Here is a 17,952-nt window from a genome sequence, read left to right on the forward strand (position 1 = left end):
ACCCCTTTATTAACCCCCAAAAACACCCCTCCAGGTCCGACGTAATCCACCTGAGGTCCCACGACGCATCCAGCACTGTTATATCTGACGCTCACTACGAGCGCCATAGAACATGACTGCCCGCTGTGAACTCCACGCAGCAACTGAAGTGAGCGGTGACGTCACTCAGGTTAGCTGCGGCCACATCTGGAGTCCTCCACCTGTGACTGCAAATCACCTGAGTGATGTCACCGCTGATCACGTCCCTCACTTGGAGCTCACAGCGGGCAGTCATGTTCTATGGCACTTGCTGTGAGCTTTAGATGTACTGTTTGCATTATTTCGGGGTCAAAAACGTACATCTTTGTGGTTTCCACAAAGACGGAGCGTGCACCACATAGCCTTAGGGTCAGATGTAGGACAGGTTGCCTTTAAGATCCCATTGATCCTTGTGTTTCTTGTAGCCAGTGCGGCTTGTCTGAATCACACATAATAGCATCTTTGTTACATTGTAGCCGCTGGCAAAGGTCGTTTCCAGATAACAACATATTTATTCTCGGTGACAAACATTGTGTCTTTATTCTATTATTATGGATCGATAAGTAACAGAAAGGAGAAACGCTGAAAGCACCCGGTGCTTCCCAAGCTGCAAAGTCCGGAGATAACCAGTAGGAAGTGCCTGAAATTAGGTTAATAACTCAGCCGCTGCCGCTGACAGATCTCCGGATTCCCACGTCGGGGCTATGGAGTCATTATTTGTCGTCCCTTTAATTTCCCCCTCAAAGATCAGCGTTGGCCATGTCACTGCTCATCGGATTAAGTAACTTATTGCATCTACTCACTGATGGATTCTCAGTTAACTCATTCTGTAGCCAGACAAACACAAGGCAACACAGAAGCTATAAAAGGAGCAAAATTTGTAATGAAACCCAAGTGCAAAATTTATTTTTAGTCTCGGTTGCATTTAAGGAGGCAGTATAGTAATTACTGCAGTGACCTCTTGTGAGTGGCTGCTGTGGCCTGCCATTAACTCCCTCATCACCCCGATTGCCACTGCTCCAGGGCAATCGAGAAGAGACGGGTAAAGTGCTGGGACTGTCGCATCTAATGGATGCGGCAATTCTGGGTGGCTGTTGGCTGATATTTTTAGGCTGGGGGGTGTCCAATAGCAATGGGTATGCCCAGCCTGAGAATACCAGCCCCCAGCTTTTGGGCTTTATTTGTGCATCTAATGGACGTTACATGATGTTTTCTGATTTTTAATAATCTTTCCTTACACTAGGATCATACACAGCTGTGAATGATAAGAAGCAGTGCTGCAGTGTAAAGCAGGGGGAAAGAGACTGTAGCTTCTTTTTGCAATAGCAGTGGGATATTTGGTTTATTGGTAATGGTGAGTTAGTGCTTATTCATGTCAGTTGATGTGAATAAGCAGAGCTGCAGTGTAAAGCATGGGGGAGGGACAGAGCAATCGCTGTGGCAGGGGATGTATTGTCATGTAACTAGGCAGTGGGAAAATGTCAGATCCCAGTAAGAGCCATTGTTAGAGATGAGTGGTCACCTCTGGCTGTTGTGAGATCATCTGCAGGGTGATCACTGATTACATCCCAGGAGATCAGATTATCCCTGTGATCCCTATCTGTGCCTATTGTGTTAGAGCTGATAATAGGGATTGTGGGGGTCTGATATCTGGACCATGGCTGCAGTCCTACAGACCACCACTTGCCCCTTGAAGGTGATTGCAGGGGTCAAGAGGCCCGGCCGCAGTACACAGTACAGTATTGAGGGTCACTAACGTTATCACTTTAATATTTGCTCTGAAAGTTGAAACTCCTCCATTACCAAACAATGGGAATTCCAGACGCTCCAATATAAACAGTGTGGGGAGGGGGGATGTGGCCAAATATAGAGACTTGTGCCTCCGGGCTATGGTTTATAGACTGTGACTCTTCCTTTGTCGGGGAACTACAACTCCCAGCGAGCCATGCTGCTTCCCGATTTATGAGTAGAATACTAGCAGCGCAGACTGACACACTATCCAGTGCATGGTATATACAATGTGTCCACCCATATCCTGTCCACCGCCATTAAATTGAGAACGGCGGCAGCTATAGGCATAGAAGTGGTGTCTAGGTATAGTAAAGTAGCCATGTGCTACACAATGAAACCGCCTATAGCGCCACCTGGTGGAAAACAACGGAATTAGCATTTTTTCTCGAAAACGGAACGAGATAGAGAAAAAAAGTGAATTACAAAGTTGTAGGGCATCATCAATTCAATACGAATCGACACCTTGCATACAGAAATGCTATGATTAGAATGTGTAAAACTCACAAGGCTGCGGACGTGAAGCGATACCTCATGGAGACCTTCCTACAGGTCATTGGGTATGGTGGCTGTGTGGAGTGGCCTCCACGCTCACCTGACCTGACCCCATTGGACTTCTTTCTGTGAGGTCACATCAAACCAGGTGTATGCGACCCCTCCACCAACATTGCAGGACCTACGACGACGTATCACAGATGCTTGTGCAAACGTGTCACCTGCCATATTGCACAACGTGCAGCAAGATACAGTATGCTGTGCAGAGTCCAGATGTGCATTGCAGCTGACGGGGGCCACTGAGCATCAAAGTTAAATGAGCGCCATATGCGTGACCAGCATTCAATGTTTTGTGGGTTTCATATCATAGCATTTCTGTATGCAAGGTGTCGATTCGTATTGAATTGATGATGCCCTACAACTTTGTAATTCACTTTTTTTCTCTATCTCGTTCCGTTTTCGAGATAAAAATGCTACCTCCGTTGTTTTCCACCAGGTGGCGCTATAGGTGGTGTCATTGCGTAGCGCATGGCTACTTTACTATACCTAGACACCACTTCTATGCCTATAGCTGCCGCTGTTCTCAAGTTAATGGTGGTGGACAGGATATGGGTGGACACACTGTATATCCTTCCTCCTTCTCTGTCAGAGTCTGTGGAAAGTTAGCTGATAGCATCGTTTTCTGAGTGATTTTATTGCGGGTTTAATATTATGCGGAGGAAGTTGGTCAGGACTTATCAGTTACACATTGACCTACAGAACGCTGCACCGCATTCATTACACATAATGACGGATCATTAAGGGGAAAAGTTCCACTGAACTGGAAAAAAAGTTGGAATAAACTTCAGGGTTGACAGCCGCTATTATGTCTGTGCATTCATCTAACTAGGTCACCTTCACATGAGCTTTAGTTTTGGATACTTAATATTATTCTAAAGCAAAAGCATTTAAAGAGTGACTACAAGTCCCAGCATGCCAACGGCAACTTCAATTGGACTTTCAACTCCTTTAATATCACTTATTATAAAGACTTAGACTATCCCTTTAAGAGGACCTGTAACTTGTCAAAATTATAAATTTCTTTACATGATGCACTTATTATAAAGACATACCATCCCTTTAAGGGAACCTGTAACTTGTCAAAATTATCTTTTTTTTTAACCTGATGCAATTGCCGCTGTTCTCCTGAATCCGGCAAAGTTTTTCTTTTGTTTCTGCGCCTCTCCGTTCCTGAGATATGGCCTCTTTTTCCTGTATATAAATCTACTCTTGTTAGCTAAGGAGGCGTGGCTCTCAAGGAGACACCCACAGAGAAGAGCTGATGACCACACCCACCTTGCAGAATAGATACAGGGAAGAGGAGGTCGTATCTCAGGAACGGTGAGGCGCAGAAATAAAAGAAAAACAGCGCCGGATTCAGGAGAATGGCAGCAATTACACAATTCAAAAAAATTCCTAATATTTGGGAATTGCTAAATAAATTTTAAATCCTTCCTGTGTCATTCATTGTAAACGTTTTCTAAATACAGTAAAAAAAATTGTTAAATCCATACTTGATGGAGTTCCTGACACTTTCCCGCTCGCGGACGTTTACATGAGTCACCTTGGATTTTTATAGATCATTTCTAATGACCACAAAGCTGAGTAAGTCAGTAACAAAGGAAACATCGGTTCCTGTGTCAAAGGGCAGCGCAGGGAGACCGAAGCCGATGTCATTTGACGTCATATAAAGACCACCGAAGTCTGTCATCTGTCCCAGGGCAGCAGAGAAAAGCTGCAGACCCTGCTGGAATAATCGGAAATTTAGGGTTAAGAAGGAACAGGAATGAATGGAAACGGATACAGGAAGCAAATGTAGCAAAATACAGACACCCACGGCCACTATACTGTGCCATTCAGGGCCATGGTAAAGCTGGGGGACAACACTAGTCACCATATTTGTGTCCCCCAGTGAAGGATATTGAGGTTTCTACACTTTTTGATCCCTCGTCCCCTGCGTCCTGCCGATTGTATGAAGCCATCTATAAATATACAAGTCACCTCCAGCCGCGGCGTCCGCGGCGTCCTCTCGGTTTCCTTCCTATAGGAAGGGAGGGGTTCATCGTGGGGTCTTGTCCGCCGCCTGTTGTACTCATCCCAACCGGGTCCTGTCCAATCCTTTTTGACTTGTGGAACAAAAGTGTCCAACTTCCCCGCGTCTCTTCCCCTTTGTTTCGGAGGTTCTCACAGAAATCGGACAAGTGGACTGGGCCCGAGGCCAAGGGGAAATGGCAACAATGAAACTTTTACAACATATATATATATATAGATTTAATGTATACACGCATTTCATGATTTCATGGCCTCCTTGAAGACTTTAAAGAGCGGTCCCCTTTAAGGCATGGTGGAGACCCCCTACTGGTACTTCTAAGATTTTGGTTGAGGAGCCCGAAAAAAAATAAATAAATAAATAAAGGTTTATTCCCCCCCCCTACATCCCCTCGTCCAAAAAACAATCCCCTATTGATTTGTTAAGGAGATCGCTGCAGGTCCAACTGCCCAATGATCCCCGCAACCTAGGAACATGGTGCTGCAGAGCCCCCTCTTGCACGGAGCGGAGGTGCGCACCATTGCCGACTGCTCCAATCATTGTCTATGGGAGCCCTGGAAATATCCGAGCGACGTACTCCACTTTCCCCGGCAGTCCCGAAGTCAATGAATGTAGCGAAGGTTCAGCGTGTGTGTACTACGGCATTCAAGACTCCCTTTCTCAGCATCACCGGGGGTCCCAGGGTCAAACCCCCCACGACCAGCAACAAATCACCTGGACTATTCCCTATTGATAGGGAATAATTTGTTGTTTTTGGAGGGGACAATAACCATTTCAATTTTAGAATTTTTGAAAAATTTCAACTCGAAATTTTCCTCCATCCAAATTTTCAGAAATTTAAAAATGAATTTCTAGTGAACGAATAACGGAACCCTCAGATTAGAATGTTAATGATTATTTATATAAATATGAGATTTTTTTTACATTTTGGAGAATTTTTTTTAATATTTTTTCACTTAAAATTGTAACATTTATAGAAAATATTTATGTAATATTTATGGAAATCCCTGTAAATATTTGGCTCCAATTATTAATGATGGATTTTCTTCTTTTCCAGTTTTACCTTCAGTCCAGGTTTACATGGAGAGGGGCTCGCCTCCTGCGCCCCCTGCTGCAGTTCACCCTCCTTATGATGGCCTTCTACACAGGACTTTCTCGAGTCTCGGACCACAAGCATCATCCCACCGACGTGCTGGCTGGTTTTGTGCAGGGAGCTTTGGTGGCTTATTGCATAGTAAGTATCCTACATGGTGGAAAGTCCCAAGAGAGAATGAACCAATTGGTCAAAATGACCAAAAATACAAAAGAATTGTATCCAAAATCAGAATAATGGAGCAGTCAAGAGGACCCGCTCCTGACATGACCATTTTAGTAAACACCGGTATACCCCGTAGCTAGTCTGTGTCCTTTCTTAGAAAGTTTTCTATGTTGTTATCCCTCTATTACACCTCCTGGAAATATATAGGTAAACTAACATTCCGAGTATTTTCTGATTATAAGAGGCACTTTTCCTCCCAAAAATTTGGGAGGAAAATTAGGGGTGCGTCTTGTAATCCGAATGTTGCTTACCGGGGGCGGTGTAGAGGAGTCACAGGAGCAATGCCGCGAGCGCTGTGCTGTGCTGGGGCTGCGGGCGCTGTGCCTGAGCTGTGCTGTGCTGGGGTTGCAGGCTGAGGGCACTGTGCTGGGGCTGCCGGCGCTGTGCTGGAGCTGTGCTGTGCTGGGGCTGCAGGCTGAGGGCGCTGTGCTGTACTGGGGCTGCCAGCGCTGTGCTGGAGCTGCAGGCGCTGTGCTGGAGCTGTACTGTGCTGGGGCTGCAGGCCGAGGGCGCTGTGCTGGAGCTGCAGGCGCTGTGCTGGAGCTGTACTGTGCTGGGGCTGCAGGCCGAGGGCGCTGTGCTGGAGCTGCAGGCGCTGTGCTGGAGCTGTACTGTGCTGGGGCTGCAGGCGGAGGGCGCTGTGCTGGAGCTGCAGGCGCTGTGCTGGAGCTGTACTGTGCTGGGGCTGCAGGCCGAGGGCGCTGTGCTGGAGCTGCAGGCGCTGTGCTGGAGCTGTACTGTGCTGGGGCTGCAGGCTGAGGGCGCTGTGCTGGAGCTGCAGGCGCTGTGCTGGAGCTGTGCTGTGCTGGGGCTGCAGGCCGAGGGCGCTTTGCTGGAGCTGCAGGCGCTGTGCTGAAGCTGTACTGTGCTGGGGCTGCAGGCTGAGGGCTCTGTGCTGGAGCTGCAGGCGCTGTGCTGGAGCTGTACTGTGCTGGGGCTGCAGGCCGAGGGCGCTGTGCTGGAGCTGCAGGCGCTGTGCTGAAGCTGTACTGTGCTGGGGCTGCAGGCTGAGGGCGCTGTGCTGGAGCTGCAGGTGCTGTGCTGGAGCTGTACTGTGCTGGGGCTGCAGGCTGAGGGCTCTGTGCTGGAGCTGCAGGCGCTGTGCTGGAGCTGTACTGTGCTGGGGCTGCAGGCCGAGGGCGCTTTGCTGGAGCTGCAGGCGCTGTTGTGGAGCTGTGCTGTGCTGGGGCTGCAGGCCAAGGGCGCTGTGCTGTGCTGGGGTTGCGGGCACCATCCTGAAAATGTAGACAATGCGGGCTTCAAAACAATGGCGCCCGCAGTCGGCAGCAGTGGTTGAGCGCGGTCACAGGAGGCAGTGGTGGAATAAGGTGATGATGTGGGGGCTGTGATGTAGCTGGACGCGCTGGGCTGGTGCTGCTGATGAGCATCAGCATGAGTGCAGCGTGTGCACAGATGAGATCTTGAGCCGAGAGCCCCATCTGCGCACGCGCTGACTCCTTTCGCCATTATTTGAAGACACCAACTATTGATAAAGAGAACATCAGTGCCCATTCATATATTTCCAGGAGGAATAACAGAGTAACGTCACTATGCAAAATTCTAAAAAAAAAAAAGATGTTCTGCAATTGATATTTTATAAGAAATACAGGTATCTACTAAAATGGACAGTCCATAGGGAGGACTGTTCTCTTTAAATTTGCTAAAGAATTAAGCCAAAAAAAAAAATAAAACAAGTGAAAACGCAGTGGGAAAATCCACTCATCTTGTAAACATGACCATTGTCTGATCCTGTGAAATTTGGCAGCTCCGCCATCAAAAATCTTGCGTCTTTGACCGGGTTAAGTTTGGGACAAGTGCCCCCCCCCCCCCCCCCCCCAGTGCTGTATGGGTCCCTGAGAGCGTCTGCCAGCGGAGAAGTAACCAAACCCTCCTGATTGCAGATTTGTGGCCAGGTCCTGACCATGATTGAGGCTTGCAGCCACATTGCTTGTTCTCAGACCGTTTACACAAAAAGCAGCGTCCTCCTTTTTTGTGACCGGGAGCCATGTGTTACCATTTAATTTAGGAGCAGAGTGGAAAAATGGTCGTGTAATCAAGTTTTGTCTACAGTTTTATCTGAGGAGGAAGCTCCGGGTGAAGTGAAGGAAAACACGGCAAAAATGCTCCGAGATATCACAACGGGCAGCAATTTTCTCCCTTGTAGGTCTAAACCATGAAGCTTCAGTCACTAGAGGAGTTTTCAGAGAAGTTGCTTAGGTTTGGAAAACTTTTTGAGAAGTTTCTCTTGGATGGAAATGATGACTTTTCTGCCATAGATTCCCCAATCCCATAGACTTGGATTATGTGAGAAGTTTCTTTAGTGGCCGGACTATTCGTACATGGCCCACGTCTGGTCACAAGCTTCGAGTCGAGAGACCTTTATCCATCATTAAACTTTTTATAGACTCCTTTGACCTGACATACAGACATCAAATATCATGCCGGAGCGTACTGACACTCAGCGTGCCACACAATACAGGGTTAACAACGGGAATGGTATAAAAGGAAGACCCTGGCGATAGGAAGAAGGGTCTTCTCCTGCAACTCACCGGAGTCTGTACCCTAAGCTCCCTAACTTCCCTATACGGGTCCTTCCCAATGTCACCATCACGTGCCTAGGCCTTCACTTACCCTGAACTCACCCTGGCTAGGGAGAAGGCCAGCAAGAGCAATAGTCTCACCATTACAATAATGCAACACAACATAAGGGAGATGGACAGAGGGAAAAAGACAAACACTCCAAATTTCTTCAATGCAGCTAAACACCACCGCTGCAATAGTCACGACACCTCGGCTTCTTCCAGGGAATGCCTCCTTCCAAAGTGGTCTGCATACAAATGAGATTCTATAACCGGCATCAGATGGTAGGACACATGACTTATTATAATACGCAGCCTTGCTAGTGAGATATCTGGTGAGTACACTAGTCTCACTCCTACAATAACACAACACAAGGTAAGGGAGACAGATAGAGGGAAAAAAACACCACTGCTGCAACTGTCACAACACCTCAGCTTCTTCCAGAGACAGCCTCCTTCCAAAGTGGTCAGCATAAGAATGAGATTCTATAACCGGAATCAGATGATGACTTTTTATAGAGAAGGGGAGTCATCACAAAAGAGCTGCACCTGAGATTAAAGCTGCAAAGGATAGCAAAACAGGAAAGAGTCCTTAAGGGATACTTTGCACGTTGCGACATCGCTAGCATCGGCTAGCGATACCGAGCGCGACAGTCCCCGCCCCTGTCGCACATGCGATATCTTGTGATAGCTGCCGTAGCGAACATTATCGCTACGGCAGCTTCACACGCACTTACCTGCCCTGCGACGTCGCTCTGGCCGGCGATCCGCCTCCTTCCTAAGGGGGCGGGTCGTGCGGCGTCACAGCGACGTCACACGGCAGGCGGCTAATAGAAGCGGAGGGGCGGAGATGAGCAGGAAGTAAACATCCCGCCCACCTCCTTCCTTCCGCATAGCCGGTGGACGCAGGTAAGGAGATGTTCCTCGCTCCTGCGGCTTCATAGACAGCGATGTGTGCTGCCGCAGGAACGAGGAACAACATCGTATCTCCTATTGGGGCGACATTATGAGAATGTCCGACACTACACAGATCACCAATTTTCGACGCTTTTGCGATTGTTTATTGGCGCATCTAGGCTTTACACGTTGCGACGTCGTTACTGGCTCCGGATCTGCGTCACTTGATTTGACCCCGACAATATTGCAGTAGCAATGTCGTAGCGTGCAAAGTACCCCTAACCCCTACAGCACCAAAAGAAAGTAGATTTACTCAAACACAAGCTTCTGACCTTTGCATAATAAGATGTTGTGACTTCTGGTCCCAGACTCTCCAGAGGGCTCCCGAGAGCAGGACACACCCAAGACATCATGGTGGCTTTATAACCATTTTTAGGAGTCATGGCCCCGAAGGAGCACAGGTGTTGTGGTGTACCCAAAGGTACCATATTTCCAAAGCACTATATGGATTATCCAGGACTGCTCTGGACCGGTGGAGGCGCTACAGCCAGCACCAATAGGTCATCCCCTTAAAGGACATATTGCCAAAGCACTATATGGATTATCCAGGACTGCTCTGGACCGGTGGAGGTGCTACAGTCAGCACCAATAGGTCATCCCCTTAAAAGACATATTGCCAAAGCACTATATCTATTATCGAGGACTGCTCTGGACCGGTGGAGGCGCTACAGCCAGCACCAATAGGTCATCCCCTTAAAGGACATATTGCCAAAGCACTATATGGATTATCCAGGACTGTTCTGGACCGGTAGAGGCTCTACAGCTAGCACCAATAGGTCATCCCCTTAAAGGACATATTGCCAAAGCACTATATGGATTATCCAGGACTGTTCTGGACCGGTGGAGGCTCTATAGCTAGCACCAATAGGTCATCCCCTTAAAGGACATATTTCCAAAGCACTATATGGATTATCCAGGACTTCTCTGGACCGGTGGAGGCGCTACAGCCAGCACCAATAGGTCATCCCCTTAAAGGACATATTGCCACAGCACTATATGGATTATCCAGGACTGTTCTGGACCGGTGGAGGCTCTACAGCTAGCACCAATAGGTTATCCCCTTAAAGGAATGGCTTTTTTAAGCCTTGTTGCTTGGTCATGACCATTGAGTCCCACAGTTGCTCCCGCTATGACCAGTTCTTACGGTTTCTCACCATTATTGTCTACATCTACGTATCGGTGATGCCTACAAACGTCATCGCCTGTTTCTTTTCCAGTCTCCATGCTGATCGTCCAAGTCTTGTAAAATGTTTGTGGACAAAGCAGTTTTTATAGACTGACGTATGGGAGCCATGTAGGAAACAGCTGGTCTCAGACGAGGGGTCGTCGGCTATTGTGTGTCTCTACACAATGCTCTTACATTGTGTGTACGGTACAAAAGACCCGAAAAGAGTAGGATTCCGGCATTCGCGTGCTGTGTGCTGCCATATTGCTGAAAATGGGGAAAAAATGTTCCGCATTGCGTGTCGTGTGACATGTATCAGTGAGCAATTTGGATAATAACGGCGGAAATAATAAAATCATTGACACTTTTTGTGTCTGTGTCGGACGGAGCACTGATAAGTCATTGTGTTCGCCGCCGCCAGCGCTGCCGCCGCCGTCTGTGCACGCTCTTCAGTGTCACACAAATGTCAGGGCAGATGCGGCTCCCTACAAAGCTCCGGGCACAGAGTAGGGTCATTCCTCCCGGATGTATAGAGCTGATTACTGGTAATGGTGGCGTGATGAGACTTCACCGCCGGCGCTTCGTGCTGTCATCACAATTCTATAGGAAACGTACACTGTCATGGTCACGCTCATTGCCAGGATGTGAGCACACGCTGACCTTTATCATGGCCCATATGGTTAAAATGACAGCATCTCGCCCGCATCACAGAGGCTCATTGTCATCTCCTTACATGAGTCACTTTGCAAAAGGAACCCCCACCCCACCCCAAAAAAAAAAAAAGTCTGGTGTAACTTCTATAAAGTTCTCCTGATTGCCCCAAACTTCTCCAGAAATGTCTTGAGCAGAAGAAGACAACCCGAGGATTAGTTTTTACTCTTGATTTTTTTTTTTTGCAACATCTGGTTCCAGGTAATTCTCCAAAATTCCAAAGTCAGCACAAATCTATATTTCACCCTGGCAGCCGGTGTCTACAGTGTTTCCAAAGATGTGTTTGATTTCCACTGAGTTTCCCCCAAAAATGTACAATTTGACACATCAGCGGGGAATGAATGCACATTCCTATCCCTAAGCAGACCAGGGGAGTTTATTTTTTGGGTGGAGAACCTCACTTTTCAGGAAGTGGACCAAACCCAGTACAAAAAGCTCACCCCACCCCCCCTTCTCTTCTCGGCTGTATTCGCCGCCCTTCATTGTGTGACCCAGAGAGGAGATTTCGCAGCCTGGAGAGGTTGTATTTCATGAGCCCTGCCAGTTGTTTATATAACCTCCAGCCATTGGGAAATGGTCGACAGCTGCCGGAAAAAAAAAAGACAAAATGCAACATATTAGTAGGGTAACAATTCCCGGCCTGTCACTCTTCAATACCTGGAGAAGCTGGAAAGGAATTTTTAAAGGTTGGTTTTGCATTTATAGTAAATTACCAGCTGTCACCTACAACAAACGACACGGTGGCCGGGTTTTGAAGGTCATCAACCTCGACTTTTATGTTTGTTTTTGCTGCCCCTCTGCTTGGTAACAAAACATGACATTCCATTCTTCTCATCATCCTTCCATCCAAGCAACCATCCCTCTATCTATCCATCATGGATGGACAGCCGAATTTCTGTCCAAAGATGACCTACATCTCTGGAGGAAACCTCTTGGGATCCACGTTCCTCCAGTAGAAGATACCTAGAGGGTCTCGGCTCAAGGCTATTTGAGATCTTGTAGAGTTTATGGAGCGGTTACCCTGCAGTGGGACGGCTCTCATCATCCGTCCATCCAAGCAACCATCCCTCTATCTATCCATCATGGATGGACAGCCGAATTTCTGTCCAAAGATGACCTACATCTCTGGAGGAAACCTCTTGGGATCCACGTTCCTCCAGTAGAAGATACCTAGAGGGTCTCGGCTCAAGGCTATTTGAGATCTTGTAGGGTTTATGGAGCGGTTATCCTGCAGTGGGACGGCTCTCATCATCCGTCCATCCAAGCAACCATCCCTCTATCTATCCATCATGGTCAGCCGGATTTCTGTCCAAAGTTGTCCTCCATCTCTGGAGGAAACCTCTTGGGTTCTATGTTCCTCCAATAGAAGATACCTAGAGGGTCTCGGCTCAAGGCTATTTGAGATCTTGTACGATTTATGGAGCGGTTACCCTGCGGTGGGACGATCTCAGATAAGATAAAAGTCTCGCTGGTGAGAAATGACTCAATGTCCATCCTAATGGTGGCATTCATATTGCTTGTTGGCCAATGTCATCAATTTGAGGGAACCATCCAATGTGTATATGGATGTATATATCCTTCCCCTTTGGTGGAAATTAAGGTCCGGGCAGTTGGATTTCAGTATGCCCGATCCACTCTGGATGTTGCAGCAGCTTACACCCTTTTGAGAAACTTGCTGTTATGGCCGTCTCTCTGCATTTAGAGACCTCTGACCGGATTTGGGCCAGAGTCTCTCTGTATCCTCTGAGACTCCTCACATTAAACATATTTCCCTTTCCTTTGGTGCTGAAAAGGTTAATGTCAGTTTTTTACTTTCCAGCAGCTTCTGACTTCTGGCTTCAGGTGCTTCTGGTTGGGGACCACTCCCTTCCCCTATATATGGTCACATCTCTTACTAGGAGGTGCCTGTTATTCTGAAGCTAGGCCTCGAGGTGGAAGGAGCTGCTGATTCCTTTGTTGTTGGAAGTGGTGTAGGCTGCAGTCCTGGTGTCTGACTGCAGCCATGAAGTTGGGCTTTTCTCCATTTCTTGTTTCCCCTGTCTGCCATACCTTTCCTTCATGTTGTTTTAGTGCAGCAGTGGGACTAGCAACCCTCACCTGCCAGCTCACTAGTCAGGGTTATTACAGGGTCTCTCAAGGTTTGGGGTATCTTGCTCAGCAAGAGGTGCAGAACCTGTATAGGGCTTGCTAGGAGTGCAGAGTGCAGCTACAGGCGAGTGCATTAGGTGTCCCATCGTCCCACTCCCTAGAGCCAGGGCCCACTGTTGATACAGTGTCCCCGCTGTACAACTTGTTTGTTGTGGTGAACCCATTGTTTGTTGTGCGCCAGATCTTCCCCAAATCCGTTCGTGATGTATGCACGCTCTGCGAAATTGAGCATGTGTATAAAAGAGGAGATGAGGAGAAATAACCTCACGATGTATGTAAAGTGTATGACCAGCTTCAGACCACTTTTGTGCTTCACCATTGGTTCCTATCTGCCATAAGAAGTCTATCCGACCGTTGAAGGATCTCATTGTCTTCCAATACATAATCCAATACAATGTGACAACTAGGTCCTCATAGACCCAAATGTAAACTACTAGAGCTCTAACACAACATTGTTGCTTCAATATTTTGACTCCTCATCAGAACCCAGGGGGATTATTTCACGATCTGACAAAAGTAATGGGTCAGGTTGGATTGGTCAGTGTGCAGATGACCAGTAAAACCTCTAATTAGATGCAGGAAAAATAAACCGTGCACTAATAAAATATAGGCCTCCTTGTAAAAATGAGCCGTAAACCAGAAGTCACAGATGACCCCAGAGGGGGAGATTCTTTACGTCTTATCCTACACATTTTTCCGCCTGTATTGTATGTTGTCCCCAGCTGACACTTCACGCTGTAGGAAGTTAGGTGGACCTGGCCGGTGATTTCCCTGCACACACCCGTCGTGACTATATCCCTGCCCTGATATGTTAAATGTCGTCTATTTCACATCCTGCAGGCGGCTTCCGCTATTGGGTATTCAGGAAATCGTGGTCAAATATCTCTTCCTTGCATTGGTTTCTTACCTAGATGTCAGCGGGAAGAGGTGGTGGAGCTATAGCGTACAACATATTTCCAGGAGTGGGATGTGGAAGGAATACTACACGGCAGGAAACGTAGACTTTGCCATTAGTAGAGAAGCCTATAAAGTGGTGCAGACTAAATCCTGGAGCCTGGACTCAGTCTGCAGATTTTATTTTTGTACAATATTTATCAATCATTAAATATTACAAACAATGATACAAAAAATGTTTCCAAAATTACTGAGAAACAAGATGATTAACATTCTGTTATTGATCTTTTTTTTGCAGATGTTATCAAAGGGAACCTATTACCAGGTTTTTCCCTCGTCAGTTGCGGCCACCACCACTGAGCTCATATACAGCATTCTAGAATACTGTATATAAGAGCCCAGACCCCCCTGTATAACGTAGAAAACACCTTTATAATACTCACATAGGGGACGGTTCGGTCAGATGGGTGTCGATGTTCTCAGTCCGGTGCCTCCTCTCTGCTGCGATTGCCGTCCTCCTTTTTCTGAGGCCCCTGTGGATGACGTGGTCTATGTCATCCACACTGGCCGGCATTGCGGTCCTGCACAGACGCACTTTGGTCTGCCTCACTGAGGGCAGATCTAAGTACTGTAATGCGCAGGCGCGATGAAAGGTCAAAGATTGCCTGCGCATGCGCACTACTGGCTGTCAGATCAAAGTGTGCCTGTGCAGGAGCGCAATGCCGACAAGTGTGGATGACGTAGAACGCGTCATCTACAGGGGCTTCAGAAGAAGGAGGATGGCGTTCATGCAAGATGGAGAAGGTGCCGGACCAAGAGCAGCGACAACCATCAGATTGCACCGCCTGCCTAGGCGAGTATTATAAAGGTCTTTTTTACGTTCTACAGAGTGGTCTGGGCTCTTATATACAATATTCTGGAATACTGTATATAAGAGCCCAGTGGTGGTGGCCGCAGCTCATAAAGGAAAACCTTTTGACAAGTTCCCTTCAACCTTCTGTTATTTGTCCTTTTTTTGCATTTGTTATTAACGTTCTATTATTGATCCTTTTTTTGCAGATGTTACTAACCTTCTGTTATTGATCCTTTTTTTGCATTTGTTATTAACCTTCTGTTATTGATCCTTTTTTTTGCATTTAATATTAACCTTCTGTATTGATCCTTTTTTTGCATTTGATATTAACCTTCTGTATTGATCCTTTTTTTTGCATTTGTTATTAACCTTCTATTATTGATCCTTTTTTTGCATGTTACTAACCATCTGTTATATATCCTTTTTTTTTTTTGCATTTGATATTAACCTTCTGATATTGATCCTTTTTTTTCCCAGATGTTATTAACCTTCTGTTATTGATCCTTTTTTTGCATTTGTTATTAACCTTCTGCTATTGCTCCTTTTTTGCATTTGTTTATTAACCTTTTGTTATTGATCTTTTTTTTGCAGATGTTATTAACCTTCTGTTATTGATCCATGTTTTGCATTTTTGCATTTGTTATTAACCTTCTCTTATTGATCCTTTTTTTGCATTTGTTATTAACCTTCTGCTATTGATCCCTTTTTTACATTTTTGCATTTGTTATTAACCTTCTATTATTGATCCTTTTTTGCATTTGTTTTTAACCTTCTGCTATTGCTCCTTTTTTTGCATTTGTTATTAACCTTCTGTTATTGATCTTTTTTTTGCATTTGTTATTAACCTTCTGTTATTGATCCTTTTTTTGCATTTATTAACCTTCTGCTATTGATCCCTTTTTTGCATTTTTGCATTTGTTATTAACCTTCTGTTATTGATCCATTTTTTGCATTTGTTATTAACCTTCTGTTATTGATCCTTTTTTTGCATTTATTAACCTTCTGCTATTGATCCCTTTTTTGCATTTTTGCATTTGTTATTAACCTTCTGTTATTGACCCTTTTTTGCATTTGTTATTAACCTTCTGTTATTGATCTTTTTTTGCATTTATTAACCTTCTGCTATTGATCCCTTTTTTGCATTTTTGCATTTGTTATTAACCTTCTGTTATTGACCCTTTTTTGCATTTGTTATTAACCTTCTGTTATTGATCCTTTTTTTTTTTTCTTGCAGGTGTTTTTCGTATCGGACCTCTTTAAGACACCGAAGAAAACCTCTATCACCCCTCCTCCTGTGTCACCTGTGGACATAATTGACCGAAATATTGTATAAAAAAAAACACCGCCAAAAAAAAAAATTATTCCAGAGGAACTTATGACAGTGAATTCAATGACCTGCTGCTTTCCGATCTCATCAGACAGTAGAATGTAGAGAAAGACTCTTTGACCCCACCAAACGGAGACTCGAAAATGAAAAACAAGAAAAAAAACAAAACCGTCTGCTATGAGGCCTTTTTTAAGTATGCAATATGGCATAATATTGGGGGAAAGTTGAGTCTTACCGGAGAGCCAAGAGATGACGAAAAACGCCGAGTTGGAATTCCAGATGTACAATTGGACTTTATCTGTTCATGTTTTAATGAACAACCTATTGTTCATAAATTTATGAACTCTAAACTTTTTTTTTTTTTTTAACAAAAGGGAGTCATCTTTGACTATAGATATTCTTGGCTCGTAGTAAAGCTGATAATTAACGATAGCACTATATAGATTTCTAGAAGAAATAGCACTCGTATAGTAAGGAGACCATTCAGGACTCATGGTTGGGGATGGTTGTCTCTGTTCTTGACCATAACTGATGGACCTTCTAACGCAAATTTGTAAAAATATATATAAATATATATATATAATGTATCATGGACCCAGCTGAATCCGAGTCTGGCATTCCCACTGAGAACATCAAAGTTGACACCCTTCCCATATCTTTCTAGAAACCGGCAAGAGCGAAACCCAAATCAAACACAAACCCAACACGTTTCTTGGCCAGAGACTCTTAGAAGGTGGAAAACCATTAGTGGCCTGTCTTGCTTGAGACTTTTTTAAGCACTATAGACTGTGGGTTTGATACCCAATGCAGATGAGATACAGCAGTTTTAGATGGGTACCGCTGGACGGTATGAAAACCGAATCAATTGTAGTCTGTCCAATCTCGTTGACGTTCATCGATAGAGTCATGACATTTCACACAATCACGAAACCCTATGATATGAAGTGTTTTCCGAACCATCGAAACTTAAGGACTTAAAAGTCATATAGATTTTTTTTTCTAACCATAACGCCTTAAAAGGGAATATACAATTCTTCCTAAATCAATTGCAATATTAACTAACAAAATAAAAAAAATAAAACAAAATCCGTCCTATCATTTCAACAATAGCAAACAAGCTGATTTTTATTTTTTTTTTTCACTATTTTTTTTATAGTATATATTATATAAATAATGTATAAACAGTACAAAATTAACTATGTAAAATATTATTTTTGAAAAAAATAAACAACAAAAACTAAATAATTTTTAGATATATCCACTATGATCATTAATGGTGTCTCGACCTGTGTTATTATTTTGCTGCTTACAGAAAGAAAAAAGAAGCAACAGTTTTTTTGTTTTTTTTTTCTTGTATAGCCAACAAAAATATTTTTAGATCTGTGGTAGTAATTTCACTATTAAATAAAAGCAATAACTAGTGACAATTGTGTAAAATGAAATAAATTGTCAGTATTTTTGTAATGTTTCATATTGTAAAGGAAAGAAAAAAACATGGAAAAAAAAGAATATTATTCGAATATGTTTTGTAGAATACATCACAATCGTTTTTGGGCTTTTTTTTTTTTTTTTTTGCAAAAATTGCTGTACAAAATGCTTTTTAAATAAAA

At 44.9% G+C, this 17,952-nt stretch overlaps 1 protein-coding gene across 2 annotated transcripts in view; it reads left to right on the top strand.

The window, feature by feature from the left end:
• PLPP3 (phospholipid phosphatase 3) overlaps positions 1-16,706 on the top strand; it is a 74,219-nt gene extending 57,513 nt beyond the window's left edge. For both annotated transcript variants that reach the window (XM_075320428.1, XM_075320427.1), the window contains exons 5-6: positions 5,448-5,624; positions 16,250-16,706. In XM_075320428.1, the coding sequence (XP_075176543.1) occupies positions 5,448-5,624; positions 16,250-16,348 (276 nt within the window). In that variant the 3' untranslated portion in view covers positions 16,349-16,706. The remainder of the gene's footprint in view (positions 1-5,447; positions 5,625-16,249) is intronic.
• The last annotated feature ends 1,246 nt before the right edge of the window (positions 16,707-17,952 follow it).

This window comes from Anomaloglossus baeobatrachus, chromosome 8 (assembly GCF_048569485.1).
Source record: "Anomaloglossus baeobatrachus isolate aAnoBae1 chromosome 8, aAnoBae1.hap1, whole genome shotgun sequence".
NCBI classification, from domain to species: Eukaryota; Metazoa; Chordata; class Amphibia; order Anura; family Aromobatidae; genus Anomaloglossus; species Anomaloglossus baeobatrachus.